The 27,255-nt window shown below is 40.4% G+C and overlaps 1 protein-coding gene across 1 annotated transcript in view; it reads left to right on the top strand.

Annotated features, from left to right (window-relative positions):
- Positions 1 to 27,255, top strand: part of raver2 (ribonucleoprotein, PTB-binding 2) — an 80,597-nt gene that overhangs the window by 37,960 nt on the left and 15,382 nt on the right. Inside the window, exons 10-16 of the mRNA XM_052010722.1 lie at positions 4,434 to 4,542; positions 5,913 to 6,190; positions 8,082 to 8,196; positions 8,629 to 8,804; positions 10,619 to 10,708; positions 14,376 to 14,435; positions 25,252 to 25,368. Coding sequence (XP_051866682.1) covers positions 4,434 to 4,542; positions 5,913 to 6,190; positions 8,082 to 8,196; positions 8,629 to 8,804; positions 10,619 to 10,708; positions 14,376 to 14,435; positions 25,252 to 25,368 — 945 coding nt within the window. The remainder of the gene's footprint in view (positions 1 to 4,433; positions 4,543 to 5,912; positions 6,191 to 8,081; positions 8,197 to 8,628; positions 8,805 to 10,618; positions 10,709 to 14,375; positions 14,436 to 25,251; positions 25,369 to 27,255) is intronic.

Genomic DNA, 27,255 nt, shown 5'->3' with positions numbered 1-27,255 from the left:
TCAGGCACTCCCAATGTCTGTGGCTTAGAAATTTAGACCCATTTTCCTTAGGCAGTCATGATGTAACTAATAGTTATTAATAACACACTGTAATTGTATCTATAAAAATATTAGGACTTATTAAACAGTCCCTCAAAATTGAGCATGATTTGCTTTATGGTAGTTCTCTGGCTTTTGAGGTAACTGAATCCTGTATGGGACCTGCAGACTTTACTATGAGAAGGAAAAGTGGAGCTTAGTGGGGCAGGTGCATGGGTTGATTGGGTTCTTGTGTGGTTCTCCTGCTTGTGTTTGGGTGCCAAATAGGAACCTCAAAGTACTCTATGCCATCCTGGATGCTTCTCCACTACTTAGCAGTATTAGGCCAAGGATTTCCATGAGTTGACAAGGCTGTTAATTTTTTTTTTTCTGGAAGTTTTGTGGATATCATTCTGTCCACCTAGGAAATTGCTTACTGTAACGATATTTGGAATAGAATGCTTACTTTTGAATTTTGAAATCTGGTGTTAGACGTATAGATATTGTGGCTTGTGCATCAAGGCAGGTTGAGCGTGATCAGAGTCTTGATGCTGGGATGTTAACCTGGGAGACAGTGCCAACATTGGTTTGCTCATCCTGCAGGTGGATTTGGAAGAATTTGCAGGGGCACTGTTGGTGGTACTCTCGGGCTTTATGTACTTGTCATAAGATGTCCATGTCTCTGAATTATAAAAGAAGGCAGCGATCATTACTCCTACATTTGGTGCTGTTTGAGGCCTTGGTCCTTGAATACACTCTTCTGCAGCTGGCAAAAGACTCCAGTGAGAGCTGGCGATAGATTACATATCTCATATCTGGCTTTGCTGGCAGGTGGCTCCTGAGAAATAGGAAGTGATCAATATTAATCGGGATCTCAAGATAGATATGGATTAATGGAGGGTGGGGCGGTGAGTGTTTGGTGGGCAGTGTTCTGAGTGAAGGACCTTGGTCTTCCAGCTGTTTAATGTTAAGGCCCATGTATGTATGGCTTCAAAATATGCACACATGCAAGCAATATGTTGTAACCTGATCTGCTATAAAGTCGGTGTGAACCCAGCCCAGTTGAAAAACAAAACCTCTGGAACAGATGGAATCCCTGCTCAGCACAATGACATGGCAGAAATATTTTAGTGCAAGTTCATGACCACCTTCCCTTCATATGGGAAGAGGAAAGCATGCTAGGAGATCTGATGCTGTAATCATGACCATCTTGAGAAAAGGGGAAGTAATCACAGAGAAGTCTCCTTGCTGTCTGCCACAGGGGAAATCATCTCAAGAATTCACCATAACCATCTCCTCCCAGAATTGTAAAGGGTGTGCTGCGCATCAAGAAGCACAATGGACATGACTAAAAAATTTAAGAAAAGTTCAGGGAACAGCCTCAACCACTGAATGTCTTCGCTCCAGCCCTCTAATCAAAGCTCGTTGCCCTAGGGTGATGCCACTTTCTCTTAACTTTATAGCATCAGTTATTCTTCCCTTCTCTGGCTCGCCTCTTCTTTTCTTACTCCCTCACCCCACGTGAATGTTATTTAATATGGAAAGCATTTTGAATTGGATATTATTTCATTGTGCCTGGAATAATTTTCCTGCTCTAACTTGAGAAATCTCCCTGCAAATTGAGGGGCAAGGAATATCTCCAGAGGTTGGGTGAATCAGATGTGAAATCCTGACGAAGGAGAGTATGAATGGAAAGAATAGGTTGGGACTGAAGATTTTTGGGGACTAACTTCCATTTTTAAAAGGTGCGAGGAGAAGTAACGAGTATATTGGGTCATCACAGTAAAACTGTAATAGAGGAATTTTCACATTTTAAGTTAAATGATTGGACAGGATGCACTTTCCTGAAGCCGAAGGTTAAATGGTACTTTTTGCAAAAACTGCAAGGGTGACGGCAAGTTGGTAAGCTCAGTGGTTCCTTAAATCAGTTGATTCCAAACTCTGTTCAACCATCCATGAGATACTTGCTTTAATGAGAAACTTTGTGTACTTAAATTGCTGTATTGCTCCACTACATCAGTATTTCCTGTGTGACAGTTTTGATTACACTAAAGTATACCTTCCCAAACTAACAAATTTGGATCTGAAGCCACCAGGTTTTTGATTCCTAATTCTGTTCCTTAAAAATAATTATTCAAAAATATCTCTAGTAGGTGTATTCTGCCTGGTTCTTTGATCAGATATTTGTGTGTGTGTCGGGGGGGAGGGGGGGAGCGAATGACACCATTAAATTCCAGTATAGGATTGAAAGTGGGTTAAGTTGAAGATTAATGATACATACTTCCTGAAGTGATTCAATGTGTGTGTACATAGATATGTAACACACTAATTAGGGGTAACCCATTGCTGAAGTGTAAAATTTGTCTTTAGAATTTTTGGGTCTGTTACACACTTGGAGCAGAATTTGTCTTCTGGGTAACTAAAAAGACTTATTTTGGTGAAGATCATGATGGATCAATTGGTCGTATTGTACTTCTCAAATGTGCATCCTGTTCTATTTTTCACCTACACTTAATTACTCATCAGTTAGTTGGTGATAGAGCTGTTGCATTGATTTAAAATAAGAAGCAAGAGCAGACGTTAGATACTTCATTGTTGCTTCATCATTTGATAAGATTGTGGCTGATCTTTTACCTCAGTACTTTATTGTACAAACTCCATATCCTTAAATATCCAAGAAAATTGATTTGCCTTTGATATGCTCTAGGATTGAGCCACCACAGTCCTCTTGTGTTGAGAATTCTAAACATTTGCTGTTCTCTGGGTGATTTTTTTTTCCTCTCATTGCAGTTCCAAGATTCTAGACACCCCACCTAAGGGAAATGTTATCCCTACATCTAACCTGTTGTACCCAGTGAGAATTTTATGTTTCATTGAGATCAGCTTTTATTCTTGAGTCCAGAAAGAATATGGCAAACTAATCTTTCCTCACAGGATAATTTGCTCCCATCCTCATCCGACAAGCCCCCCCCACCCCCCACCCCCCCCCCCCCCCCCCCCCCGCCCGGCTCATATTCAAGGAATCAATCATGTGAGGCTTTGTGCAATTCCCTCTATCACAAGTATATCCTTAAATGAGGAGACGAGATTTGAGCAGTCCAGCTTGGGCTGTATATAGTTGTTTTAAGGTATCTTTATTCTTTTATTTCACTTTAGCCACCCTTTTCCACTTCATAAGATCTTTTACTATCAGTTTTTATATTTTGTCCTAGTTTATTTTCATAATCTATCTTCCCTTTCTTTATTGCTTGCTTAATGGTTCCTTGTTGCTTTTTAAAGTTTTCCCAATCTTCCAGTTTCCTACTACTCTTGGCGACTTTGTATGCATGAGCATTTAGCTTGATGACGCCTTTTATTTCCTTAGTTATCCAAGGCTGGCTCTCCCCACCCTTACTGTCCTTGCTTTTAACTGGAATATATTTTTGTTGAGTAGCATGCAAAATCTCTTTGAAAGTCTTCCACTGTTCCTCAACTGTCCCACCATATAGTCTGTGTTTCCAGTCTACGCAAGCCAACTCCTCCCTCATCCTGTTGTAGTCTTACTTGTTTAGGCATAATACACTGGTTTCAGATCGAACTATTGCACCCTCTATTTATATGAGAAATTCAATCATACTATGATCACTCTTTCCAAGCGAATCCCTAACTGCAAGATCGTTAATTTTACCTGTCTCATTGCACGGGACCAAAGCTAAAATAGCATTTTCCCTTGTATGTTCACTGACTTGTTCAGGAAAGCTATCATGGATACATTAACTTCATTGTTTGTTTACAAGGGCACACAGGTCTCTTTTAATGCCAACTCTTTTTCACTCTCTTGCCATTTTAAAAAAATACTGTTTTTCTATTTTCTGTACCAAAGTGGCTTAAGTATTTTCCACGTCATATTCCATCTTTATGTCCTCACCCATCCACTTGGCCTGTCTATGCCCTCCTAAAGGCACTTGTATACATTATACAAGCAATGTCCTCAGAAGAAATAAAATTTGTATATACCCCCTTCTATCCTTCTCAGTTGCCACTGCCCTCTAATTTTCTCATCAACAATTATGGATATACTGTATGATCTGCTTATCCAAATCATTAATATAGCATTTGAACATTGGATCTCAGCATTAATCCCTGTGGCACCCATTAGTTTTGGCTAGGGAAAACCCCCCGAAAAACAGGGTTTGCATTTCTGATTGCTACCCACTCTTCAAAAGTGGATTTCAGGGAACAAGATTGTTTGTTCTGATCTAACACTGTATGGTGGACCAGCCCATGAATCATGCATGAAGAATGGCCACAAGAAAAGTACTCGGAGGCAGTTGGCACACCAGGGGCATGTTGATTCCTTCAAGTGTTGGAGGAAAAAAAATTCAGTAATGTATTGAATAAAATATTTATTGATTTTCTTGACTTTTAATTTCCAGAAGTCCAGTTTACTGGGAAACCCTTCCTTGTTACTTCAGGGAGCTATGGGGCTTGGATCAACCATGACATCAAATCCTGGGAAAGGGACTTTGGCCGAATCATCAAAGGGTAAATTGAAATCTTTTGAGAGGCATTGCCGATAAATTATTTTGAACCATAGAATAATCTTGACTGGTTAATGAATGAAATGAATACTGAGGACATGGAACTGGTGTATTGTAAACATTGTGGGAATATTGTGCCTTGGGAATTCCTCAGAATAGAGTAACTATATCCCTGTGAAGTCCTTCTATATTCTGCTCCACAACTGTCACTGTCCTCTAGCTTTCTCATCAGTAATTACGGATATATTACTCAGTATGCTTATCCAAATCACTGATATAGGTTTTGAACTTATTGGACCTCAGCACTGATCCCTACTCTGATCCTGAGGTGATTTGATGAGGTCATTGTGGGGCCTGGAGACTCTGCTATAGTTGGGACAGGGAGTGGGTAGTTTGGGAGGTGGAGCAATCCTTGCATTGTTCACGCTGGATTTCTTCATTTTCCCAGTGCATGGAATCACGGTTCTCATGCTATCCTGAATACTGCTCCTCCATTTTGACTGATCATGGGCCAGGGATTCCCACAGTCAGTGGGAATGTTACTGATTTAATTATACTCAGAATGTCCTCAGGGGTTTTCCTCGGTCTACCTGTAACATTTTGCCATGACTGGGCTTGGAATAGAATACCTGTTTTGGGAGTCTGGTGTTGAGGATTTGGCCTACTCACCAGAGCTCACTGAGGGTAATTAGAATGTCAGTGTTGGAGATGATGACCTGGGGCAGGATGTAATGTTGGCTCACTTATCCTGTCAGTGGATTGAGAGAGTTTTTGTGAAGAAAGATGGTGTCTCTCCATTGCTTGTCACTGATCGGTGTTTATGTGGTGGGCTGAATGGTTTGTTTTCATGCTGTATGATTCTGTGCCTCTATGGTTTGAGGTGCCTGCAGTCGATACTGCATATTCTCAGAAACATGTCAGGAAGTTTTGATATTCAAACACTCTCTTGTCCTCTGGACTGTTGAAGGATGTGGTGATTTTCTTCTTTGACTATTATCAAGGCCATCACCAAATACTAAGATTGTGTTGCTATTGGAAATCTGTCTTTGTAAATAAAAGATGCAATAAATAGGAAAGCTCATTAGATTACACAAAACTATGTTTTGACCAAATCTTTGAGTACCCCTTGTGTGTGAATGGGATATTCTTCGCATTAACCATTCTCTTGGGTTCTGACTAGTATGCGTGTATAATAAAGTGAAACAGCCAGAAGGTGAAATGTATTGGCTTTATTTGCATTGTTTCCCACTAAAAGAAATGCATTCATCTTCCAAAAATAAATAAGTCTGTATTTAAAATGGTCACAATTGCTTTAAAACACATTTTGAAAGTAATTCACTTACTCTGTAATCGACAATTGTTATTTCCCTGCAGGTATTCCGGTTCCTGCATTTAGTGCTGAACTTGCTAAAGCAGCTGCACAGCCACCGGTGGGGACTTTGCCATTTTGGTCCAATCAGAAGTTCTTGGGGCAAGATGAGCAGAAAACTCTCTTGGAAAAGCCAAATCTGGTCATGGGGCCACCCTCACTTTCTGCTCCTATTAGCCAGGCTCATCTTCAAGCTGTTCCCAATTTTGTTTTGGGTGGCTTGTTGGCCAGCCACCAAAAGCAGCAAACTCAACCAACTACACCTGTGAATGGGACATTTTGGGTAAGAATTTTGTACTTTCTTACCCTTTCTATCTATCTTCCCATCTCTTAGTAATTTTCCCTTTATTCTGTACTTAAGCGTTTTATTAGAAGTATGGAAAATATGACTGAAAGTTGGAATTCTTGAGGATATGCATTATAATAATGTTTCTGTTGTGTGCTGTCACAAATCTGTATAATTGTTCAAAAGCTGGATCTTGAATTAATGCTAGTTTTATTTGAACAGCTGCAATTTAACTTAAATACAATGATAGTATGCCATGTGGAAAAGGAATGTCTCCAACCCTGAAAATCAATTAGATATTTTCATTTTTGTCATTTGTAATAAGGATATCTTTTTGTTTTTTGTGTCCTTGGATGTCCTTGAAATAATCCTTTATTAGGAATCCTGAGTAAATCAGCAATATTTATTTGAATGAATATAAACCTTAATTTCCTCTGTCCCATAACTGATCTTCTGGACTTGGTTATCTATGTAGAGAGAGTTTGTTTAAAACTAAGTTGAAACTTTGGGCAACAGTTCATGAATAAAACAAATATAAATAACATGGCAGCATGTAAACCTGAAGCCTAATAATTTAATGACTTAGTGTTGATTTTTAAATCTCTTCCTAAATACAGCACAGTGAGTATTGGGACATTAAAAAAGCAATCAGCAGTAGAAGGAAGCAATATATTTGGTTATTATCATAACAAAATGATGAAACTGTCAACTATTTATCCATCTGGTTATTAATACCTTTCAAGAAGCGGAATCTGCTATTCTTACTGGTCCGATCTACTAACTCTAGAAGTACTTCAATTCAGTTCGAGGGAATTAGGGATGGATGATAAATGCCAGCAATGTCCTCTGAAGGAATAAAAACTTTAATAACTTAGATATCTTTTTTAACTATGTATTTTTATTTTGTTAAAAAATTACTTTTTCTTAAAGGCAACTGTTAGGGGGCCACTAACCATTTTATGTTTGCTAGCATGGCTGAGAGATATGAACGAATAATGATCATAGGCACATGTAATTTCAATCTTACTAACACTAATATAGCCTGCTTGATATCAGTGTTTTAATTCACAAATGTTGACGTTTGGTCAAAATGCAAAGTACTTATGGTTTTGGAGAAACTATCTCCAGTAAAAGTTGGTGCCCAGATGTGAGGAGGAAGTGAAGAGTTTGGCTTTAGTTGTAAGAAACTTGATGTATTTGATCACCAGGTTTCAATTTAATCTTCTAATCCCTGCCAATTTCATGACTATAAACACATTCTATTACTCTTTAAATCTGTTGGGCTGACTTGTGCTCTGTTCAGCCCAACAGCTGAACTTGCTCCTCCACACCATGTGAGCCTTGGTTTGAGATGTGGGTCCAAGTGAATCGTGCTATTTCAATGAGGCATAGCAAGGCCTCGTTGATAACTAAGCCCTGGCTGGTTTCAGGCTGAGATTTCATCCCAGAAAGCTTTGACAGCCTTTGATAGGGGCTGGGGGAATGGAGTCTCATTTCCTTTGAGTCTAAAGCTCCGTAAGTTTTTAAATGTCCCTCATATTTTCCTTGAAGAAATTCTAAATATATGTAAAATTAAAACATTAAAGTACAAATAATTAATAAAATGTTTACCCATTTAAAGTGTCTTGATCTTTTTAATACTTGGCTCCCATATGGGGATCCCTTTTTAAATGAATAGGGACTCTCGCCATAAGCCAGGTCCAGATCCAGGACATACTTGCACGCAGTACCTTTCAGAATCACTGGCCACAGCCAGCATAGTTTAGCCTAATACCATTCAATGTGAATCAAGAAAATAGTTTAATTTTAAACTGTGTGTTCTACATTTCATAATGGATGATTATAGAAGAAAATAAACTTTTTAATTCAAAGTTTTGTTTCTGTGCAGAATGCTGCAGTGGGCAACCAATCGTCATTGCTAGGAGTCCCACCAAATGACCTAAAAATACCAAACAATCCCTATCTTAACTTTTGCAATATGTTGCCAAGTCCGAATTTACATGGTGAGTAATCTGAGGAGGTGTACACTCTGTTAATAGGGTATTAACTTGGGGATGTGTTTGCATATGGGGGGTGGAGTGGTAGGAGGTGTGTTGGGGCATTGGGTGCTGTGACGAAAAAGGAAACTGGCTAGAATTTGTGGGAAGACCACAAGGGGACTTTCTCCACAACCATCAGAATTTGCTGCCTTCTCTTCCGAATAAGGCCAGTTTGATTAAACAAAACAAAATAGCGGACATGCTCAGATCAGGTAATTTCCGTGAAGATGGAAGCAGTTTAAAATTTTAGATTTGTAACCTTTCAGTATAAATGTTATGTTGACCTTAGTATTCCATCATTTTCTGTTTTATTCTATGTTTCATCTGCAGTATTTTGCTTTTGTAGCTGATTTAAAATTCAGTACCAATTTTAAACCTTTTTTTAAATCCTTTCAGTTGGAAATGCTAATAGGCACACTCCTGTACAACAACATGGTGCAGTTCTGGAATCCATAATGAATCCAGCCATTTCCAGGGCAGCCATAGCCTCAGAAAAGCTGCAGACATCTGATTCACAGTGCACATTTGACTGCTATACTACGTATGCACCCAACTGTGGCGAATACACACAGGTAGTGTCACAAATGGCCATCTGTATTAATTGCTTGTCAAAATTGCCTTTAACTGTAGTTTTCCTTTTGTTCCAAGGGCAGTGGTCATTAGTCCAAACAGTTTTTTCCTACATTTTAAAAAAGGGTGATTTGTATATGCATTTATTTTAAAACAGAAATTGTGTTGAACAGAACACATCCAAATCTGTCCATCTTATCTGGGAATGGTGGATGCAATATAATTGCTTGCACATATAGTTGCTCTCTTGTAATGTTGTGATCCTCGGCACTTCATGTAACAAATAGGCTGATATATGTGCCACAGAGAAATTGTACAAAGGAAAAGTATCATTAAGGAAAAAAAAATTCCATATAAACTGTTTCCTTCCTACATTGCCAATATGTTCCATTTTCCAATATCGTTCTATTGTTGAATGTGATAGACATTGGACATTGAACATCCCAGAAGATCTGTGGAAAAATTACTTTCAACTCTATCAGTCTGTTAATGTTCAACAGTTGGTTCACCTTTTTATGGTTCACTTTGCTGCCCTTCATTTTGTTAGAAGATATTTAAATGGTGGTCAATATTATGCAGACTTCATTGAAATATAACTGATCATCCATAAGATATATGAGCAGAATTAGGCCATTCGGCCCATTGACTCTGCTCCACCATTCAATCATGGATGTGTTTTTTTTAAACTCTCAACCCCATTCCCCCGCTGCCTCCCCATAACCCTTAACCCTCTTACCAACCATGAACCTATCAATCTCTGTCTTAAATAGACCCAATGACTTGGCCTCGTCAGCCCTCCATGGTAATGAATTCCACAGATTCACCATCCTCTGGCAGAAGATTCCTCCTCATCTCAGTTTTAAAGGGCCATCCTTCTATTCTGAGGCTGTGCTCTCTTGATCCTAGACTCCTGCTAGTGGAAACATCTTCTCCATGTCCATTCTATCCAGGCCTTTCAGTATTAGGTAGGTTTCAATGAAATTTCCGCCCCCCCCCCCCCCCCCCCCCCCCCCCACCACCCATCCTTCTGAACTCCATTGAGCCAATATTCATCCCAGCCAGAAATGTATTATGAGTTCTGATTCCCTCTCTGAACTGTTGAAGCCCATGGTTTTTGTTAACCCTATATTTTGTCTACATCAATAACAAAAATATACAGTAAATGTCACAGTTGAAACCTCTTCAGTTTCTCCATTGGGAGAAAAAAAAATTGCCATCAAATGCAATGCAGGGAAGATCTGACAGTTCTGTGTCTCCCCAACCAATTCTTTAATTTTTAAGTACTTGCATCAAAGAGTGTTGTAATCTTTTAGAAAAATATTCAATTTTTCCAAGTATTTGCTTTTCTAGTCAACGTGAATTGACCCTCCCATAAACATCTAGCCTTCTTTCAATGCAGAACCGAATTTGATGCAAGGTATTCTCAGCTTTATAAAGTCTTAAATTTTAATGTTAAGTTGATGTTGTCATAAGCTTTGAATATGAAAGAGAAAACCTAGAATTCTTCTTGCAAAGCTGTACGAGTGCAAGGGTCTGCTTTTCACCCTGCTTAAACTTGGTCTTTGATTCACAATGCAGAACACTCCTATTTGGAGTGTCATTTGCATTGATCTAAATGAATTCTAGCTGTTTTTTTATTATAGCTGGTTTCTTATTAATATGCTTTGCTGCTTTGGTGTTTTAACTACACCTTTTACTTGGTTATCTATGAATGATTGCTTTTGATGATGGAACTTTGTTACATTATGTAAGATAATTAAAAGCCACCATTTTTTTTCTTCAGTCGGGAATAGTGAAACTATTTATGTGTTGGTAGGATATCATGCAACAGTGGTACCAGAATTCTATTTCATCACACAACTCTTCTGAGCCATTTGTTCCAGAGTGTGGAAAAGAACAATGTGAGGCAAGTAAAATTTCAGTTGGGTTCCATTCAGCAATTTTGTTGTGATGTTGTGGTTCAGGTCAGAAATGACTTGATTTAGGTTCAACTCCTCACTATTGCTCCAATATGCTCTTGTCATTATTTACAAACACTCTAAAATTCTGTCATGGTGTCTGTGTGCTTTAGCTCAGGAGAGGGTGTGGCAATGGTAAGTAAATGGGAATTTGTGCTGGTGCTGTAAACCTTTAGGACCAATGATAATTTCTCACAGAACCCACTCAAACACTGAATCAGTTGTCGAATAATAAAAATGATTTATAATTGAATCTGAATTACTGCTTTGACACCTTATGCCCTAAAGGACAGTTTATCCAAAAGACTCTTGAGAATGTACAATGTCCTTAAATGTAACTGCTAATCTGGAAGGAATCATCTTTTGAAATTTCCTCTGGGGAAAAGTAGAATACTTTCTTCTCCATCTCTTGTATAAAACAAATTTCACAACCTTTTCAAAGCGGTATTATCAAATTTGTATGACTTCACATTGTCCCAGCTGGGCTCTTGCCTTTGAATTAAAAGGTGATCAGTTCAATTCCCACTTCAAAGACTTGAGCACAAAAATGTAGGCTGACATTCTAATTTATCTGAGTGCTAGAGCATAGAACAGTACAGCACAGGAATGGGCCCTTCAGCCCATGTTGTGCTGAACTAATTAAGCTAATGACACCTAATTAAACTAATCTCTTCTGCCTGCACATGATCCATATCCCTCCATTCTCTGCATATTCATGTACCTATCTAAGAGCCTCTTAAATACCTCTTTTGTATCTCCATCCACTACCACCACTGGCAGTGTATTCCAGGCACCACCTCTCTCGGTGTAAGAAGAAAACTTGCCCTGCATATCTCCTTTGAACTTTCCCCTTCTTACCCTAAATGCATGCCCTCTTGCATTAGACATTTCCACCCTGGCAAAACAGATACCAGCTATCTACTCCATCTATGCCTCTCATAATTTTATAAACCTCTATCAAATCTCCCCTCAGCCTCCACTGCTCCAGAGAACACAATCCTTGTTTGTCCAACCTCTCCTTATAACATATGTCCTCTAATCCAGGCAGCATCCTGGTAAACCTCTTCTGCACCCTCTCCAAAGCCTCCACATCCTTCCGATAATGGAGGCGACCAGAATTGAATGCAGTACTCCAGGTGTGGCCTAACTAAAGTTTATAAAACTGCATTATAACTTCCTGATTCTTGAACTCATTGCCTTGACTAATAAAGGCAAGCATGCCATACGCTATCTTTACCACTTTATCAACTTGTGCAGCCACTTTCAGGGAGCTGTGGACTTGGACCCCAAGATCCCTCTTTTTATCAACACGGTTAAGGGTACTGCCATTGACTGTGTACTTTCCCTCTGCATTTGATCTCCCAAAGTGCAACACGTCATACTTGCTTGGATTAAACTCCATCTGTCATTTCTCCACCCATATCTGCAACTGATCTATATCCTGTTGTATCCTTTGGCATTCTTCTGTACTATCTGCAAAGCCACCAATCTTTGTGTCATCAGCAAACTTAATAACCCACTCATTCATGTTTTCATCCAAGTCATTTATATCACCAAACAGCAGAGATCCTAGTATGGATCCCTGCAGAACACCTCTAGTCATGGATCTCCAGCCAGAATGGACTCATCAATCACCACCCTCTGTCTTCTATGGGCAAGTCAATTCTGAATCCAAACGCCAAGTCACCATGGATCCCATGCATCTTAATCTTGATCACCCTACCATGAGGGTCCTTGCCGAATGTCTTAATAAAGTCCATGTAGACAACGTCCACTGCTGTACCTTCATTAATCACCTTTGTTACCTCCTCTCAAAACCCAATCAAGTTAGTAAGGCGTGACCTACCCCGCACAAAGCCATGCTGACTGTCCCTAGTTAGGCCATGGTTTTCCAAATGCTTGTAAATCCTCTCCAAGAGCTTCCTTACCACTGATTTACCAGTGAGACTTGAATGAGACTTACCAGTCAATAATTTCCAGGATTATACCCCTTTCCCTTCTTAAAGAAACAACATTAGAAACAAAGGAACGGTATTAGCAATTGGTTGAATGAAATTGTCAGATACATTGTCAAATGAAACATTAAACTGAGACCATATCTGCTCACTAAAGTAAAAGTCTTAAGTGACTATTTCGAGGAAAAGCATGGCAATTATGCTTGGTGCTCTGGCCAGTATTTATCATTTGATCAACATTGTTAAAATGGTAGATACTCGCTCATTATTACTGTATATTGCTGTTTAAAGAAGTTTGCTGTTTGCAAATTCTGTTGCATTTCCTAAATTACGGCAGTGGCTGCACTTAAAGTACTTCATTAGCTATACAGAATTTGGATTTCCAGAGTTCATGGAAAGCGACGTCAAAAAAAACAAGATTTCATAGAACTACCAGTACTTTATCTTTTACTTCTCTCAAAAGAAGAGAGGTTATCATAACTGCTAAAAGTGTCTCATGTTTTGCTTGCAGAAGCAGAATTGGCCTTCTATTATCTTTAGCTTAAACATTGCTGATGGTCTCCATTTCAACTTGTTACGTACCAGCAACAATAGAAACACAATGAGCCATGTATGAGTGTTAGAAACTATTTTATTAATAACTACTTGTAATAATAAGAAAAGCAAAAACGTTAGACGTTAAACATTAACCCCAAAACTAAACTCGAAGTGTGTGTGTGGCAAATTCCCAAACCCCAAGTCTAGGAATAGTTTTCAAAGTTCAGTTCAGCAAGTCATCAGGTGAAACGTGAGCAAAGGCTTTTGCAAAACCACCATTGACTGAAGAGGAAAAAGTAGAGAGAATGTAGCGAGAAATTACAAATTCCACATGTTCCACGACGGAACCCATACGACATCTCAGTCTCCGATCTCCATTGCTTTGTTCTGAAGTATCTGCCACCCCGAAGGCATTCGATACGTGGCTGCCCACAGAACCTGTTTCCCACTACAGGTTAACGACAAAGTGGACTCCACTTGTTTGCTCCAAAAATCCATACATGGATTATAGTGACAGACACAGTTATTGTTCTTTATCCATTAATACAGAGACCAGCAGTCAGTGTATCTCTCTCTCACCCCCCTCACTGAGCAAAACAGCCAGCATGTTGATATCTTGCTGTCTTGATGACACCACACACACTACTACTCTACTGTCCAGGTGCCTTAAAGGGACATTCACCAAAGAGCAATCTGGCTCGGAACAAACTCATGCATGAACAATGGCAATGTGTTTGGGCTGGAAGGGTGCACTGTGGCAAATGGTTAAATTACCTGATGTTCACACGTCGGCACTTTAGCATTTTCCTGTCTCATTCCAACTTGTAATGCCTCAAGATTTCTCTGATCAATAAGTTCTACACTAACGAGAAAATCAGTTATGAACCCTTCATGACGATGAGATGTGCTTCATGACAATGAAATGTGGCCTATATTCACCCATCGAGCTCTCTTCTGGTTTTACTTTGAAATTATTTATTTTAAATCCTCATCTCTTGCCCTTCAGCCTCCTTCCATTTGAAAAGACGCTCCCATTCATTTTTGTCTTACTGCAATTTATTATTTCCTTACTTGATAGGTTTCACATTTATCTGTTTTTAGATATTGTATTTTTCTTGTTTAGGTACCAGCACCAACTTTTGTTCAGACATCAGTTGCTCCCCTTGAAACATTCTATAATCAGGTAAGAAACTGCATATGCAGCAATTATAATCTATCACTATATATTGTTCAGTTTCTAATCAGCTTGTATTTGCATTTTACTCTACCTTTCACTGTATATATTTTTCCACACGATACCACTCTTGCATATATTTTTTTGCAGTGAGACGATTGTGGTAATTTCAGTTATTCTTGCACTTGGTATGGGCTACATTTAGCCAGAGAATATTTGTTCACACTGTGATAGTTGATGTGCATCTTGCCCATTTTTTGGTGATGGGGGGGAGGTGGGGAAGGTGAGTGGGAGGGAGGTGCAGGGAGGAGGTGTTCATTGCTTACTGATCTCTTGGTGTAGATTCTTGTACTAATTCTGCCCTAGTCATTTTTCCACATTAGCTGACTTGCACTCAATTTGGCTTGCTGCCCCCACTCTCCCTACTGCAGTGTTGAAGTTCAAGTTTATTGTCATGGGCATATGTGCACAGGGTACAAATGCCATGAAAGTTAGCTTTTTGCAGCAGCAGCACAGTACATTGTAAACATGACAAACCTAAATTAACACAAACTTAGATTAACCTGGTATGGATGCACGAGTCCAGTCATCCTTGGTATACTGATCCCAAAGCCGGGTAGTAAGACTAGGCAAGGCCTCAGAAGTGCCAGGGCCTCACCCAGCTTACCAATGAAGCTCTATCTTGGAAAGCTCTGATAACTGACAGGAAAGGCTGGGGGGCGATACTTCACCTCCTTTCAAATTATAAGGGGCTTTGTAACAACCTTTAATGTTTTTGTTATACAGAGACATTTGAATGGCTTTTAATTTCTCTTTATATTTGTTAAATTATTGAACAGATTAAAACGCAAATAATTTTTAAAAACATTGAAATGAATGGGGATATCAGGCCTGGGGGTCCAGAGGAGAATTCCATGGCAAAATGTTGGAGGATCTCAGTATGATCGTGCTCCATGACTGGAATCTAAGTACAGAGAGATAAATGCACTAGCATCTGTTGCTCCAGACTTGAGGCCACGTGAGTCCAGGATGTCCGTACCTGTGAGTGGCTGAATGTCGGTTGATCTCTTCTGATCTGCCAGCCACTGTTTGCTTGATGTAATATGCAAATAATGATTCCAGTTATTTTGGAGCCTTTTGTATAAAAGTACCATAATAGCTTTAGCCAGTTATTTTTGTAATACTAATATGACCTAAAGTGTTCATAACTGCTGAGGAAATTATTTTTTATTTAAAAACTTCCCTTCCTGTCAAACCCAGAGTGTTCCCACTGTGCCTTTTTTCTTTTCTGTTGCCTTTTGGAGACTAATAAGACAGTGGTGAAATCCCCCTTGTGCCTGCAGGGGGTGATGATGCTCCAGGGTTTAGGGAGGGATAAGGTTCAGGGAGGGATAAACCACAGGGTTAGCAGAAAAGTTTCAAAAGTGAAATGAATCGACAGAGGCCAGGGCTGTGCTGTCACATTTCAGGATTTCAGAAATACAGAGAGGAGAACACTGGCAGTATGTTTAACATCTCTTCCACAGTTGCTGGTTTCGTATAGAAAAAGATGGAGGTCCACATGCTGGGCGTCAATACAGCAATTTAATCAATAAAACTAAGTTGTCATTTTATTTTAACAAGAAAACCTTCTTCTCTCCTCCCCACCACCCCAACCTGCCCCTCTTCTTTTTCCCCAATTCTGCCCAAACATACCAACCAGCCCCAACTAAAGGTCAATACGGCAAAGTTTTAGAAAGGCCTTCTCATCTTCTATTTATTGTTGGTTAGTTTGATTCAACATTTCCAAAGCTTGTGAGTAATCATTCTGCTCATTTTTCTGCAAGCCTATTGTTAACAAAATGTATCTGTAAGAAACTGTAGATGAGGGTAGTTTATTCCTGTAATTAAAACTATTTTGTGCACTGATGAGATGTTAGTATGTGTCGAGATATATATATATATATATATAAAGCTAGTCCAATTTGACCACTTGCGTGACTGCACATATTAATTTTAGAAACTAGTGAATTTATTCTACTTGAACAACTGTAGAGTGATACAGAATTAAGCAAGGATTAAAAATTAAAGAGGTGGAAGGAAATGAGTTTAAATGTTTTAAAATCCATATTTTGGGAGGAGAAACAAAGATAACTTGTAGCACCTGAGGAAACTACTTAGCACAATTGATCTAAGTCATTGTCATCTTTCCAGGTAGTCCCTCAGGTTCAAGAATGACTTCTTCTACTCCTCTGTGGGTTCTCATATAGCTAATTAGGCTAATGTGGCCTAATTAACAGATCCTTCCACAGATGGGGCAGAAGGTGGCCGATGAGGTGGTGAGCTCCTTCTGCCACTTAGGAGCGCATGGAAGCCCTGCATAATGCTCACTCTCAAGATCCTCAACACCATCCTGATTATTCCTGTTCAACTTTGAGAGATCAAAAGCCAGAAGTTTGCAGGAGTCAGTTGGGATGTTGCAATTCTTTAAGTAATCTTTGAGCACATTTCTGAATCTTTCTCTCTCTGCCTGGTAATCTCTTCCCAAGACGTGTTCAGTTTCAGTGAGCAGGAGCCGGGACTTGGAACGAGAGGCGGGAGATTTCAAAAGAGGTGAGTCTCTGTGCTTTGTGTTCAGTTTCAGTGAGCAGGACCCTTAAAGAGACACACTTGCATATTGTTAGTAATAATTGATTGGCTAATTAGCTAATTGGCAGTAGCCAATAAAAAGAAGTTGGGGTTAAGCAGAGCGGCCATTGTGGGAACCATCAGTGTTAGAGTGGGGAGCTGAGGCTTTGGCTCAAGAGGCTTTGGCGAATAGAGGTTGGAGGCTAAGGTAAGGTTCTGTTAAGCTTTCTTTCTCTCCCTAATTGCACAGATAGACAGTGGGAATGACACCTAGGGCAGTGGTGTGCTTTTCTTGCATGATATGGGAAGTCGGGGAGACCTCCAGTGTCTCTGATGACTATGCCTGCAAGAATTGCATTCGGCTGCAGCTCCTTACAGACTGTGTTAGGGAACTGGAGCTGGATGACCTTCGAATCATTCGGGAGACTGAGGGGTTGATAGATGAGTTACAGGGAAGCAGTCACACCTAAGTTGCAGGAGGCAGGTAGCTGGGTGACCATCAGGAAGGTAATAGGCAGTCAGTGCAGGGTACTCCCGTGGCTGTTCCCGTCAATGGCAACACTATTGTTTTAGATAGTGTTGGGGAGGATGACCTACCAGGGGAAAGCCACAACGGACAGGTCTTGGGCATTGAGTATGGCTCTTTGGCTCAGAAGGGAAGGGGGGAGAAGAGGCAAGCGATAGAGATAGGATTCATTGGTCAAGGGAGCAGACAGAAGGTTCTGTGCACAAGAACCAGACTCTCGGTATGTTGCCTCCCCGGTGCTAGGGTCAGAGATGTCTCAGATCGAGTCCATAAGCATTCTTAAGGGGAAGGTGAGCAGCCAGAAGTCGTGGTACACATTGGTACCAATGACATAGGCAGGAAAAGTGATGAGGTCCTGCAGAATCAGTTCAGAGAGTTAGGTGTTAAGTTAAAAGACAGGACCTCCAGGGGGGTGATCTCAGGATTACTGCCCGTGTCATGTGCTAGTGAGGCAAGAAATAGGAAGATCATGCAGTTTAACACGTGACTAAGCAGATGGTGCAGGAGGGAGGGCTTCAGATTCTTCGATCATTGGGCTCTCTTCCAGGGCAGGTGGGATCTGTACAAACGGGATGGTTTGCACCTGAACTCGAGGGGGGACCAATATCCTTGGGGGAAGGCTTGCTAGTGCTGCTTGGAGGGGCGGGGGGGTTTAAACTACATTTGCGGGGGGTGGGAACCAGGGGGGCAGGGCAGCAAGTGGAGACGCTGTGGGGAAAGTAGACTTTAAGACTACAAGCAAAGATGGAAACTGAAAGGTTGAGCATGGTGGGACTAATGTTCTGAGTTGCACCCATTTCAATGCAAGGAGTATTGTAGGTAAGGCAGATGAACTTAGAGCATGGATCCATATGTGAAATTATGATGATGTAGCCATTAGTGAGACTTGGTTGCAGGAGGGACAGGACTGGCAGTTCAATGTTCCGGGGCTCTGTTGTTTTAGACATGATGGGGGGGAGGAGTGGCATTACTCATCAGGGAAAATGTTATGGAAGTGCTCAGAGAGGACTTACTGGAGGGCTTGATTACCGAGGCAATTTGGGTAGAACTGAGGAATAAAAAACGGATGACCACGTTTATGGGACTATATTATAGACCTCCCAATAGTCAATGGGATTTAGAGGAGCAAATTAGTAGACAGATAGCAGATAGTTTCAAGAAATATAAGGTTGTGATAGTAGGTGATTTTTAACTTTCCACATATTGACTGGGACTCTCATACTGTAAAAGGACTGGATGGGATAGAGTTTGTCAAATGTGTTCAGGAAATTTTCCTTAATCAATATGTAGAGGTCCCAACCAGAGAGAGCATGACACTGGATCTCCTCTCAGGGAATGAGACCGGGCAAGTGACAAAAGTAAGTGTATGGGAACACTTTGGATCTATGAATCATAATTCCATTAGTTTCAAGATAACTTATGGAGAAGGATAGGACTGGTCCAAGGGTTAAGATTCTAACCTGAAGGAAGGCCAATTTTGAGGGCATCAGAAGGGATCTGGCAGGTGTGCATTGGGATAGGTTGTTGCCTGGCAAAGAGATCCTTGGTAAGTGGGAGGCCTTCAAAAGTGAAATATTGAGAATACAGAATCTGTATGTTCCTGTTAGAATAAAAGGCAAGGCTAACTGGTTTGGGGAACCTTGGTTATTGAGGCCCTGGTAAAGAAAAAGGAGGCATGTGGTAAACTGGAACAGCAGATTGCGGATGACACCAAGATTAGGGGCGTAGTGGACCGTGAGGAAGGCTATCAAAGCTTGCAGAGTGATCTGGACCAGCTGGGAAAATGGGCTGAAAAATAGCAGATGGAATTTAATACAGACAAGTGTGAGGTGATGCACTTTGGGAGGACAAACCAGGGTAAGATTTGCACAGTGAATGGTAGGGCACTGAGGTGTGTGGTAGAACAAAGGGACCTGGGAATACTGATCCATAATTCCTTGAAACGGCATCACAGGTAGATAGGGTCGTAAAGAGAGCTTTTGGCACTTTGGCCTTCATAAATCAGGGCATTCAGTATAGGAGTTGGGATGTTATGCTGAAGTTGTATGAGACGTTGGTGAGGCCAAATTTAGAGTATTGTGTGCAGTTCTGGTCACCTACCTACAGGAAAGATATTAATAAGCTTGAAAGAGCAAAGAGAACATTTACAAGGATGTTGCTGGGACTTGAGGACCTGAGTTATAGGGAAAGGTTGAATAGGTTAGGACATCATTCTCCTGTGCTCCAAGGAATGAGAGATCTTAGAGAGGTATACAAAATAATGAGGGGTATAGATAGGGTAAATGCATGCAGGCTTTTTCCACTTGGGTTGGGTGAGACCAGAACTAGAGGTCATAGGTTTAGGATGAAATGTGAAATATTTAAGGGGAATCTGAGGGGGGGGGGGGGGGGAACTACTTCACTCAGAAAAATGTGAGTGTGGAATGAGCTGCCAGCAGAAGTGGTAGATGCGGGTTCAATTGTAACATTTACGAGAAGTTTGGATAGGGACTTGGATGAGAGAGGTATGGAGGGCTGTAGTTCAGGTACAGGTAGATGGGACTAGGCAGAAAACCAGGCTGGTATGGACTAAGTGGGCTGAAGGCCCTGTTTCTGTTCTGTAGTACTCTATGACATAACTGAATACAATTTCATTTCTTGGAGCATGGAGTGCAAGCCAATGGCAATCTCAAAGCCAACCAAGAGTAACTAGGGGACATGAGGCTGCAGGTGCTGGAATCTGGAGCCATAAAACAAACTGCTGGATGAACTCTGGGTTGAACAGAATCTCTGTAGGGGGGTGGGGGAAGGAATTGTCAATGTTTTGGGTGGAGACCCTGTACCAGAACTGAGAGTGGACAATGAAGATGGCCAGCGTAAAGAGGGGAGAGGAAGGAGTGATTCACGGGCCAGTAAGTGATAAATGGATCAGGGAGGGGTGGGAGATGATGGGCAGGAAGACCCAGGTGGGAGAGTGTGAGGGGTGAAGTTTGGAGATAGGTGGGTGATGGGTGGAAGCAGAAAATGAAGAGAAAAGGCTTATGGTGCTGTGGGGGGGGGGTGGAAGAGGGGAGGGTGAAGGTAGAGACAGAGACTGGAAGGTGATAAGTGGGAACACAAAGAATACAGGTGCTGGGATCTGATGAGAAAGGAAGGTGATGATGGGAATCATTAAGGGAGAGGTGAAGGACAAATGGAATCAGATGGGGGAGGGGATCCAGTGGGTGAAGTGTGAGGAGTAGGTGGATGGAACAAGGAGGCAAGTGGATGATGAGGGGCTGAGTGGGGTTATGGGAAAGGGAACAAAAATGGGAGGATCAGAAGGAGAGAGAGAGAAGGAAACACAGGAGGTAAAGAGTAACTAGGGCAACAGTATTGAGGATACTTGCCAGGACACTGATGTTGGTTTGCTTATTCTTTCAGTGAATTTGAGGGATTTTGTGGCAACAGCTTTTTGAGTATGTTGCGATGCCCATTGTAAGTAGTTCAGTTCTCAGATGCATATAGGGGGGTCGAAATGACTGCTGCCTGATAGATCTGGCAAAAAATTCCTGGTCTGAGGTCCTAATCTTCAAATACCCTTTCCTCAATCAACCCAAGGTTATGCTAGTGCATTGAAGGTGGTGGTGAACTTTGTAACCAATGTCTGCCTTTGCTGAGAGGTGGCTCCTGAGGTATGGGACATGATCTACACTTTCCAGGGTCCCTTCTTGAACCTTTATTGGTGGAGGACAATGTGTTACAGTGGGGCAAGTTTGTATATGACCTTAGTCTTGAAGATGTTCGATGTAAGGTCTGCTGTTTATCTTCTAGGGGAGCTGCCTCTCATCCTATTAACACATCCTATCACTTTTTCTCTTTGATTTACAGATGCATTTTTTTTAAGATGGGTTTAAGAACTAATGCCTAAAAGTTCAATGCATTATCTCCACTGAATGAAGTGCAATAAAAATTAGGTGTAAAAAAAAAATTCCCTTTTACTCAAATTAATGCCCAGTTTTATGATGATCCATTCATTCACTTTACCTTCCAAAGGTCACATGATGTTCGGTTTTACTGTTCGGTTTTTCTTTTTGCTAAAAGAATGGAAGTTGCAAATGAGGTTAGAATTAGCAGGAAGAGAAGGCTAGGTATCAGGAAAAAAAGGAAAATTTTAAGATCTATATGTTTTCTTTGGAAAATGGGACACTTAAGGTTATTCTAAGTTGTCAGTTTTGTTTTCTGACACTGTGATTATAGATTGAGTTTGAACCCCTCCATAAACCATGGTATCATATAAAATGATTATAAAGTGCTACATTGTCAGAGCACCAATAATTTGGGTGAAGTTTTCTTATGGGAGTTAACATAGGTTTGCTTTCACATAAGGGTATCACTGGCAAGACCAATGTTTATTATCCTTTAAAATTGCTTCAATCTGTGTAGTGCAGCACTTTTAAGTGAGGACCAGAATTTTGCTTCATGTTTTTGGATGTAGGCATCACTAGTGTAGTCAGCATTTATTGCCCATCCCTAGAAGGTGGAAATGAGCTATCACTTTAAACTGCTGCAGTTCTTCTGGTGAAGGTACTCCAACAATGCTTTTGGACAGGGAGTTCCAGGATTTGGACCTTGCAATGAAGGGACATTGATATATTTCTTAGTCAGAATGATGTGGAGGAGAACGTGCAAGTGTTGATTGTATTTCCTAGTGCGTGCTGCTTTTGTCCTCCTTGGCCTTAACAATTGTGGGTTTGGGAGGTTCTGTCAGAGTAATGTAGGTGAGTAACCGCTGCCAATATGCACTTCTGTTTAGAGTGAATGAGGTACCAATGAAGAGGACTGGTTTGTTTCGGATGGTGTTGAGCATCTTGAGTGTTGTTGAAGCTGCACACATCCAGTAAAGTGGAGAGTATTCCATTGCACTCTTGACTTGTATGTAAATGGTGGAAAAGCTTGGGAGGCAAGTCACTTGCCACAAGATACCTGGCCTCTGATCTGTTCTCAAAGTGACAGTGTTTATGTGTCTAGCCCAGCTGAGTTTCTGATCAGTTGTGATCATCAAGATGTTGATGATAACACAATCAACTGGCTGCTTTTTGCAGAATGGAGCTGAGCTATCTTTGTGTAGAAATGGTACTCGACTCATCAAGTGGAGAGTATTCTGTTATGCTTCTGTGCTTTATAGGTAGTGTAAATATTCAGGGAATTATGTGGTGAGTTAGTGCAGCACCCACCCAGCCTTTCACTTAGTTATGTCTGATCCATGAAGTACCTTGTCAAATGTCTTGTTATTCCCTATTTCTCTTTTTGAACAAAGGAACAACATTGGCTACTCTCCAGTCCTCAGGGACCTTGCCTGTTGAGGATACAAAGATCTTCACTGATCATTACTGAGCATTTCTTGGATCACACTCAGAAGTCGATAAATCATTGAAGCAGTTAAAGATGGTTGAGCCTAGAACACTGCTTTGAGGATTTCTTGCGACAGTAGAGTTGCATAACACATATACAGGCCCTTTGGCCCATCAGGTCCATACCAAACATTGGGTACTCATCTGTACTAATCCCATTTTCTAGCACTTGATCTGTAGACTTCTTTGCCTTGCCAATTCAAGTGCTTGTCTACTGCTAAAATTTTGTGGGAGTACCTGTTTTCATCACCACCTCTCGTGCAATGTTTTATAGATTCAATCACACTCTAGGTAGAGAAAAATTTTCAGATCCCTTTCCAACCTCCAATCCCTTTCCAACCTCCAATCCCTTAAACTTATACCTTCTGGTTTTGGGCACCTCTGCTGTGAGGAGATACTTCAGTTTCTAACATCTAAAGACACTTGTATCTCAATCATTATAGTCAATTTTGATTTTTTTTTAATTTCATAATCAATTTTGTATACTTCAATCAGGTAACCACCTCAGACTTTTCCATTCCAAAGAAAATAAGTCCAGCTTCTCTCATCCATAATTGAAATGCTGCAACCCAAGCAAAATCCTGATGAATATCGTCCACGTCCTCTCCAGTGAGTGCATTTACATCCTTCCTATGGTGTGGCGACCAGAACTGCACATGCCTCTAATTACTTCTTCCTGCTGCTGCCTTGAATAAAGGTTCCACATTTGCTGTCCTTCACTTATCTGGCATCTCACCTGTGACCAGTGAAGAATTAAAAGTGTCAGAGCTGTTGCAGTCTCCTTCCTTGTCTCCCCTTGCAGCCTGGAATACATCTCATCAGGCCCCAGGGATTTATCTGCCTTTAAGCCAACTGAGGCATCCTGTTTTTCCAATGGTAACTTGTTCTAGAATTTCACCATCCCAATCTCTGAATCTCCCAACTACAATGTCCTTTTCTTTGGTGAGTACAATGTTTTAGAGCCGAGCTGATTGGTTGCTAGAAGACACTCCCATCCTCCTTTCTGTTAAGTTCAACTACAGCTAGTGGAAATGTTTTGAAATTTCCTGGTCACAGGAAACTTTGGGCTCCTTATTGCTGCTTTGATTTCAGGCACAGTAATTGTCACCACTCCCCACAGGAATTTGTTTAGTTTTGGTCCAAGAATCGGTAAAACAAATGAGGTCTAAAGTTGTCCCACTGGAACCAAAACTGACCATCAATAATTGGTGCTCTATAGTACTCAAGGCACCTTTCATCACTTTCAAGATTTGAGAGTAGGCTGTGGAACAGTAACTGGCCAAATTGCATTTTTCCTGTATACTAAAACAGGATAAACCTGAACAATTTGAATAGATACCAAAATGGATTTTCGCATTTGCACTTAGGATGTTGATTTACATATACTAGTGTAGCTCCTGAGCAATGGATACAACAAAGGCCAACATAATGGAGACTTTTGCTCCAGCAGCTAGCTGCACCTCTAGACCCATTTTCCAGTACAAATACAGCACTGAGGAATAATAAAGTATAACATTTAAATGGAGAATAGAGCTAAACAGAGTTCTGGAATGCAGAAGGATCAGGGTATCCCAGAGCATGATGTGCAAAAGGTTAGTTTAGTTTTCAGGAGGAGCAAATGGGAAGTTAACAACGTTTTTGTTTATTATTAAGGTATTTAATTTTTATCTCTGAGGGTCATAATTATGTGAAATCACTTCAAGGGTGGCAAAAGCAGAATGTTTGAATATTATGGCATAATATTTGAATATTAAGGCATGGCTAGATTCCTGATAAGCAGGGGAGTGAAAGGTTACCTGGGGTAGGCAGAAATGAGAAGTTGTCGAGTCAAATCGGCTGTTTATTAAATGGCAGAGCTGGCTTAAATTGAGCGGCCTACTCCATGGTCATATGTCTTTGCACATATGTCATATTTCTATTTTAGTCACTGCAGTTTGCTGTGTATATGAAATGAAGTGAATTTTTTTCAGCAGGCAACACTGATTGTAGAAATGCAATAGTCTTTTACAGAGGTTAAACTTTATTTAGAAAGCTTGTTGTCAGAAAACTTAAGAGTACAGATTTTAAAAACAAGAAAATGAAGATTGTTGGACAGATCTTTCATATGCGTATAAAATAATTATGTAACTAGTGAAGGCCATTGTAAGGTGTTTAAACAGCAACTTGATGTGGTATGGTGAAAGAAAATGTCAATTGAAAGAAGGTGAGAAAGTTTTGGTTAAGATCCTTCAGAATGTAACAGGTGCTTTGGTTTAAATTGCCTTTCCTCTTTTTTAAAAAAAAACTCAGTGGAAGAATTCACTATTATTTTTCTTTTTAGCATTTTTCTGCAAATGCCAATGTGGATTACAGTATGGCTGTGCAAGTGGTGCCTTCATGTTACGCTGGGAGTCAGACCTACTTTCCTAGAAGTGTACAAACAAGCCAAATTTGTATGGTAAGATAAAAGAATAATGCAGAGTTTAACATTGGTTCAGGTGTCTTTTTTGATGTTGTAAACTGACAAATTTTCCCATTTAAAATTCATTTCCTGATTGAAAATTTTAATACCACATAGCTGTATGAATATCCTTACTTGGAAATTTAATTCCATGTAATCAAATTTGGACAAAGTTAATTAGGGTTAGCGGGGCAAGAAGCAGATGAGCGGCACAGAATCTGAAGAGGGAGTGAAGGAACTTTCATAGTTGAATTCAAGTAGCATATGAAGATCAATAATGACTTTGAACGTGCATACCAAAATGACAGACTGCAAATGACTACTTGGTTCATTCAATCTTTCCCCTTACTCCAGAGACAACTATAAAAACCCACACTATTTGGAGAAAAACTAGGCGCTAGCTCACCAGGCCCCTAAGAAACATTAAACAGAATGGTTGCCAAAAATATTTCATAATTTTGAACCAGCTAACTATGCAGACATTTCTCAGTGCAGGCCACAGATGCTGTGTATATTTCTGGTTGATACATTATAAAAAGGATGTGGCAACAAAAGTATACATGGAAGGTATGAGGTTGTTGTCAGAGCTGTACAGGTTTAGTTACCAAGCCAATGACTGGACAGCATTTGTTTCCTTTGTGGGGAGTGGAGTGGTGGCAGTCTGAGGGGAAATTTAATTTGCATATAAAATTAAGATGCATAGATGGGGCAAATTTCTTTCTCTTAGCAGAGAGGGCAATTACTGGGGAATAAATACAGGGTTATTGAGGGAATAAATTCAGGGTTATTGGTAGAAGGATTAAAGGGAATTTGCAATTGGGGTTTGGATTTACTTGTCAGAAAAGATATAGTGGAGGCAAAACAGGACCTGGAAGAAGTGCTGATAACTGTAGCGTGCGGATTTGGGTTAAGTAGCTATGCTTTGGCTGGCTGTCTTGTTCTGTGCTGAACATTTTTATAATTCTATGCTCTAGACACAAATATCAGTGATCATAACTTCAGTGCAGGGTTAAAAGTGGGCCATGTATACTTGACCAATATACAGGTTTGAGCTGCTACGTGACAAGCATTTGTTCTCAAAGTGCCAAACAATGACTATCTCCAACAAGCAGGTCTACTTGCAAGGCGCATGTCAGAAGCATGAACGAACACTTCCTATTTTTCTGCATGCCATTTCACTAACACTCAAATTCAACCATGAGAAAGCAGCACTCCATCTTAGATGATCACTTTCTCCACCCCGGTACTTCATGTCTATGCTGTATACCATCTACAATATGCACTTAATGAACACATCAGAATTGCTTTGCTAGCACCACACAAACCCACAACTTTGAACACCTGCAAGGATAGGTGTGGCAAGCACATGGGAACAGCAATGCATGCAAGTTCCTCACTGAAACATTCACCACCCTGATTTGAAAATATGTAACCATTCCTTCATAGTCACTGGGGCAGAAATCTTTATGGCACTACAAAAGTGCCTTTGCTATTTGAGCTGCAGCATTTCAAGAAGTTTTCTCATCGCTATTGCACATCATGGGCAATTGAGAATGCAAATATGGGAAACAAATGCCAGTAATTTCCGCATCACATGAATTAATGTATAGAAAAAATATAGGTTGTGGCTCTGTTTGTTCATCAATGTGGTATCCTATCGTGCACAGTCAAGACAAAATAGCAATCTACAAAATGAATTCTGATTGCAGAGGACAAACCAGGGGATGAAATACAAAAATTGCCTTTTGTTTGTGAGCCAATAGACAGATTTGATACAGAGAAGAGCTGGGATGCTAATTGCATATCTTGGAATTTTGCATTATGAGAAATTACTCCGAGGATTTGAGCTAACCATTATACTGATGGTTTTATTTTAAATTAAAT

Source organism: Pristis pectinata, chromosome 3, assembly GCF_009764475.1.
Source record: "Pristis pectinata isolate sPriPec2 chromosome 3, sPriPec2.1.pri, whole genome shotgun sequence".
NCBI lineage: Eukaryota > Metazoa > Chordata > Chondrichthyes > Rhinopristiformes > Pristidae > Pristis > Pristis pectinata.
Note: the sequence above shows the minus strand (reverse complement) of the source record. Positions and strands in the feature narration are given on the sequence as shown.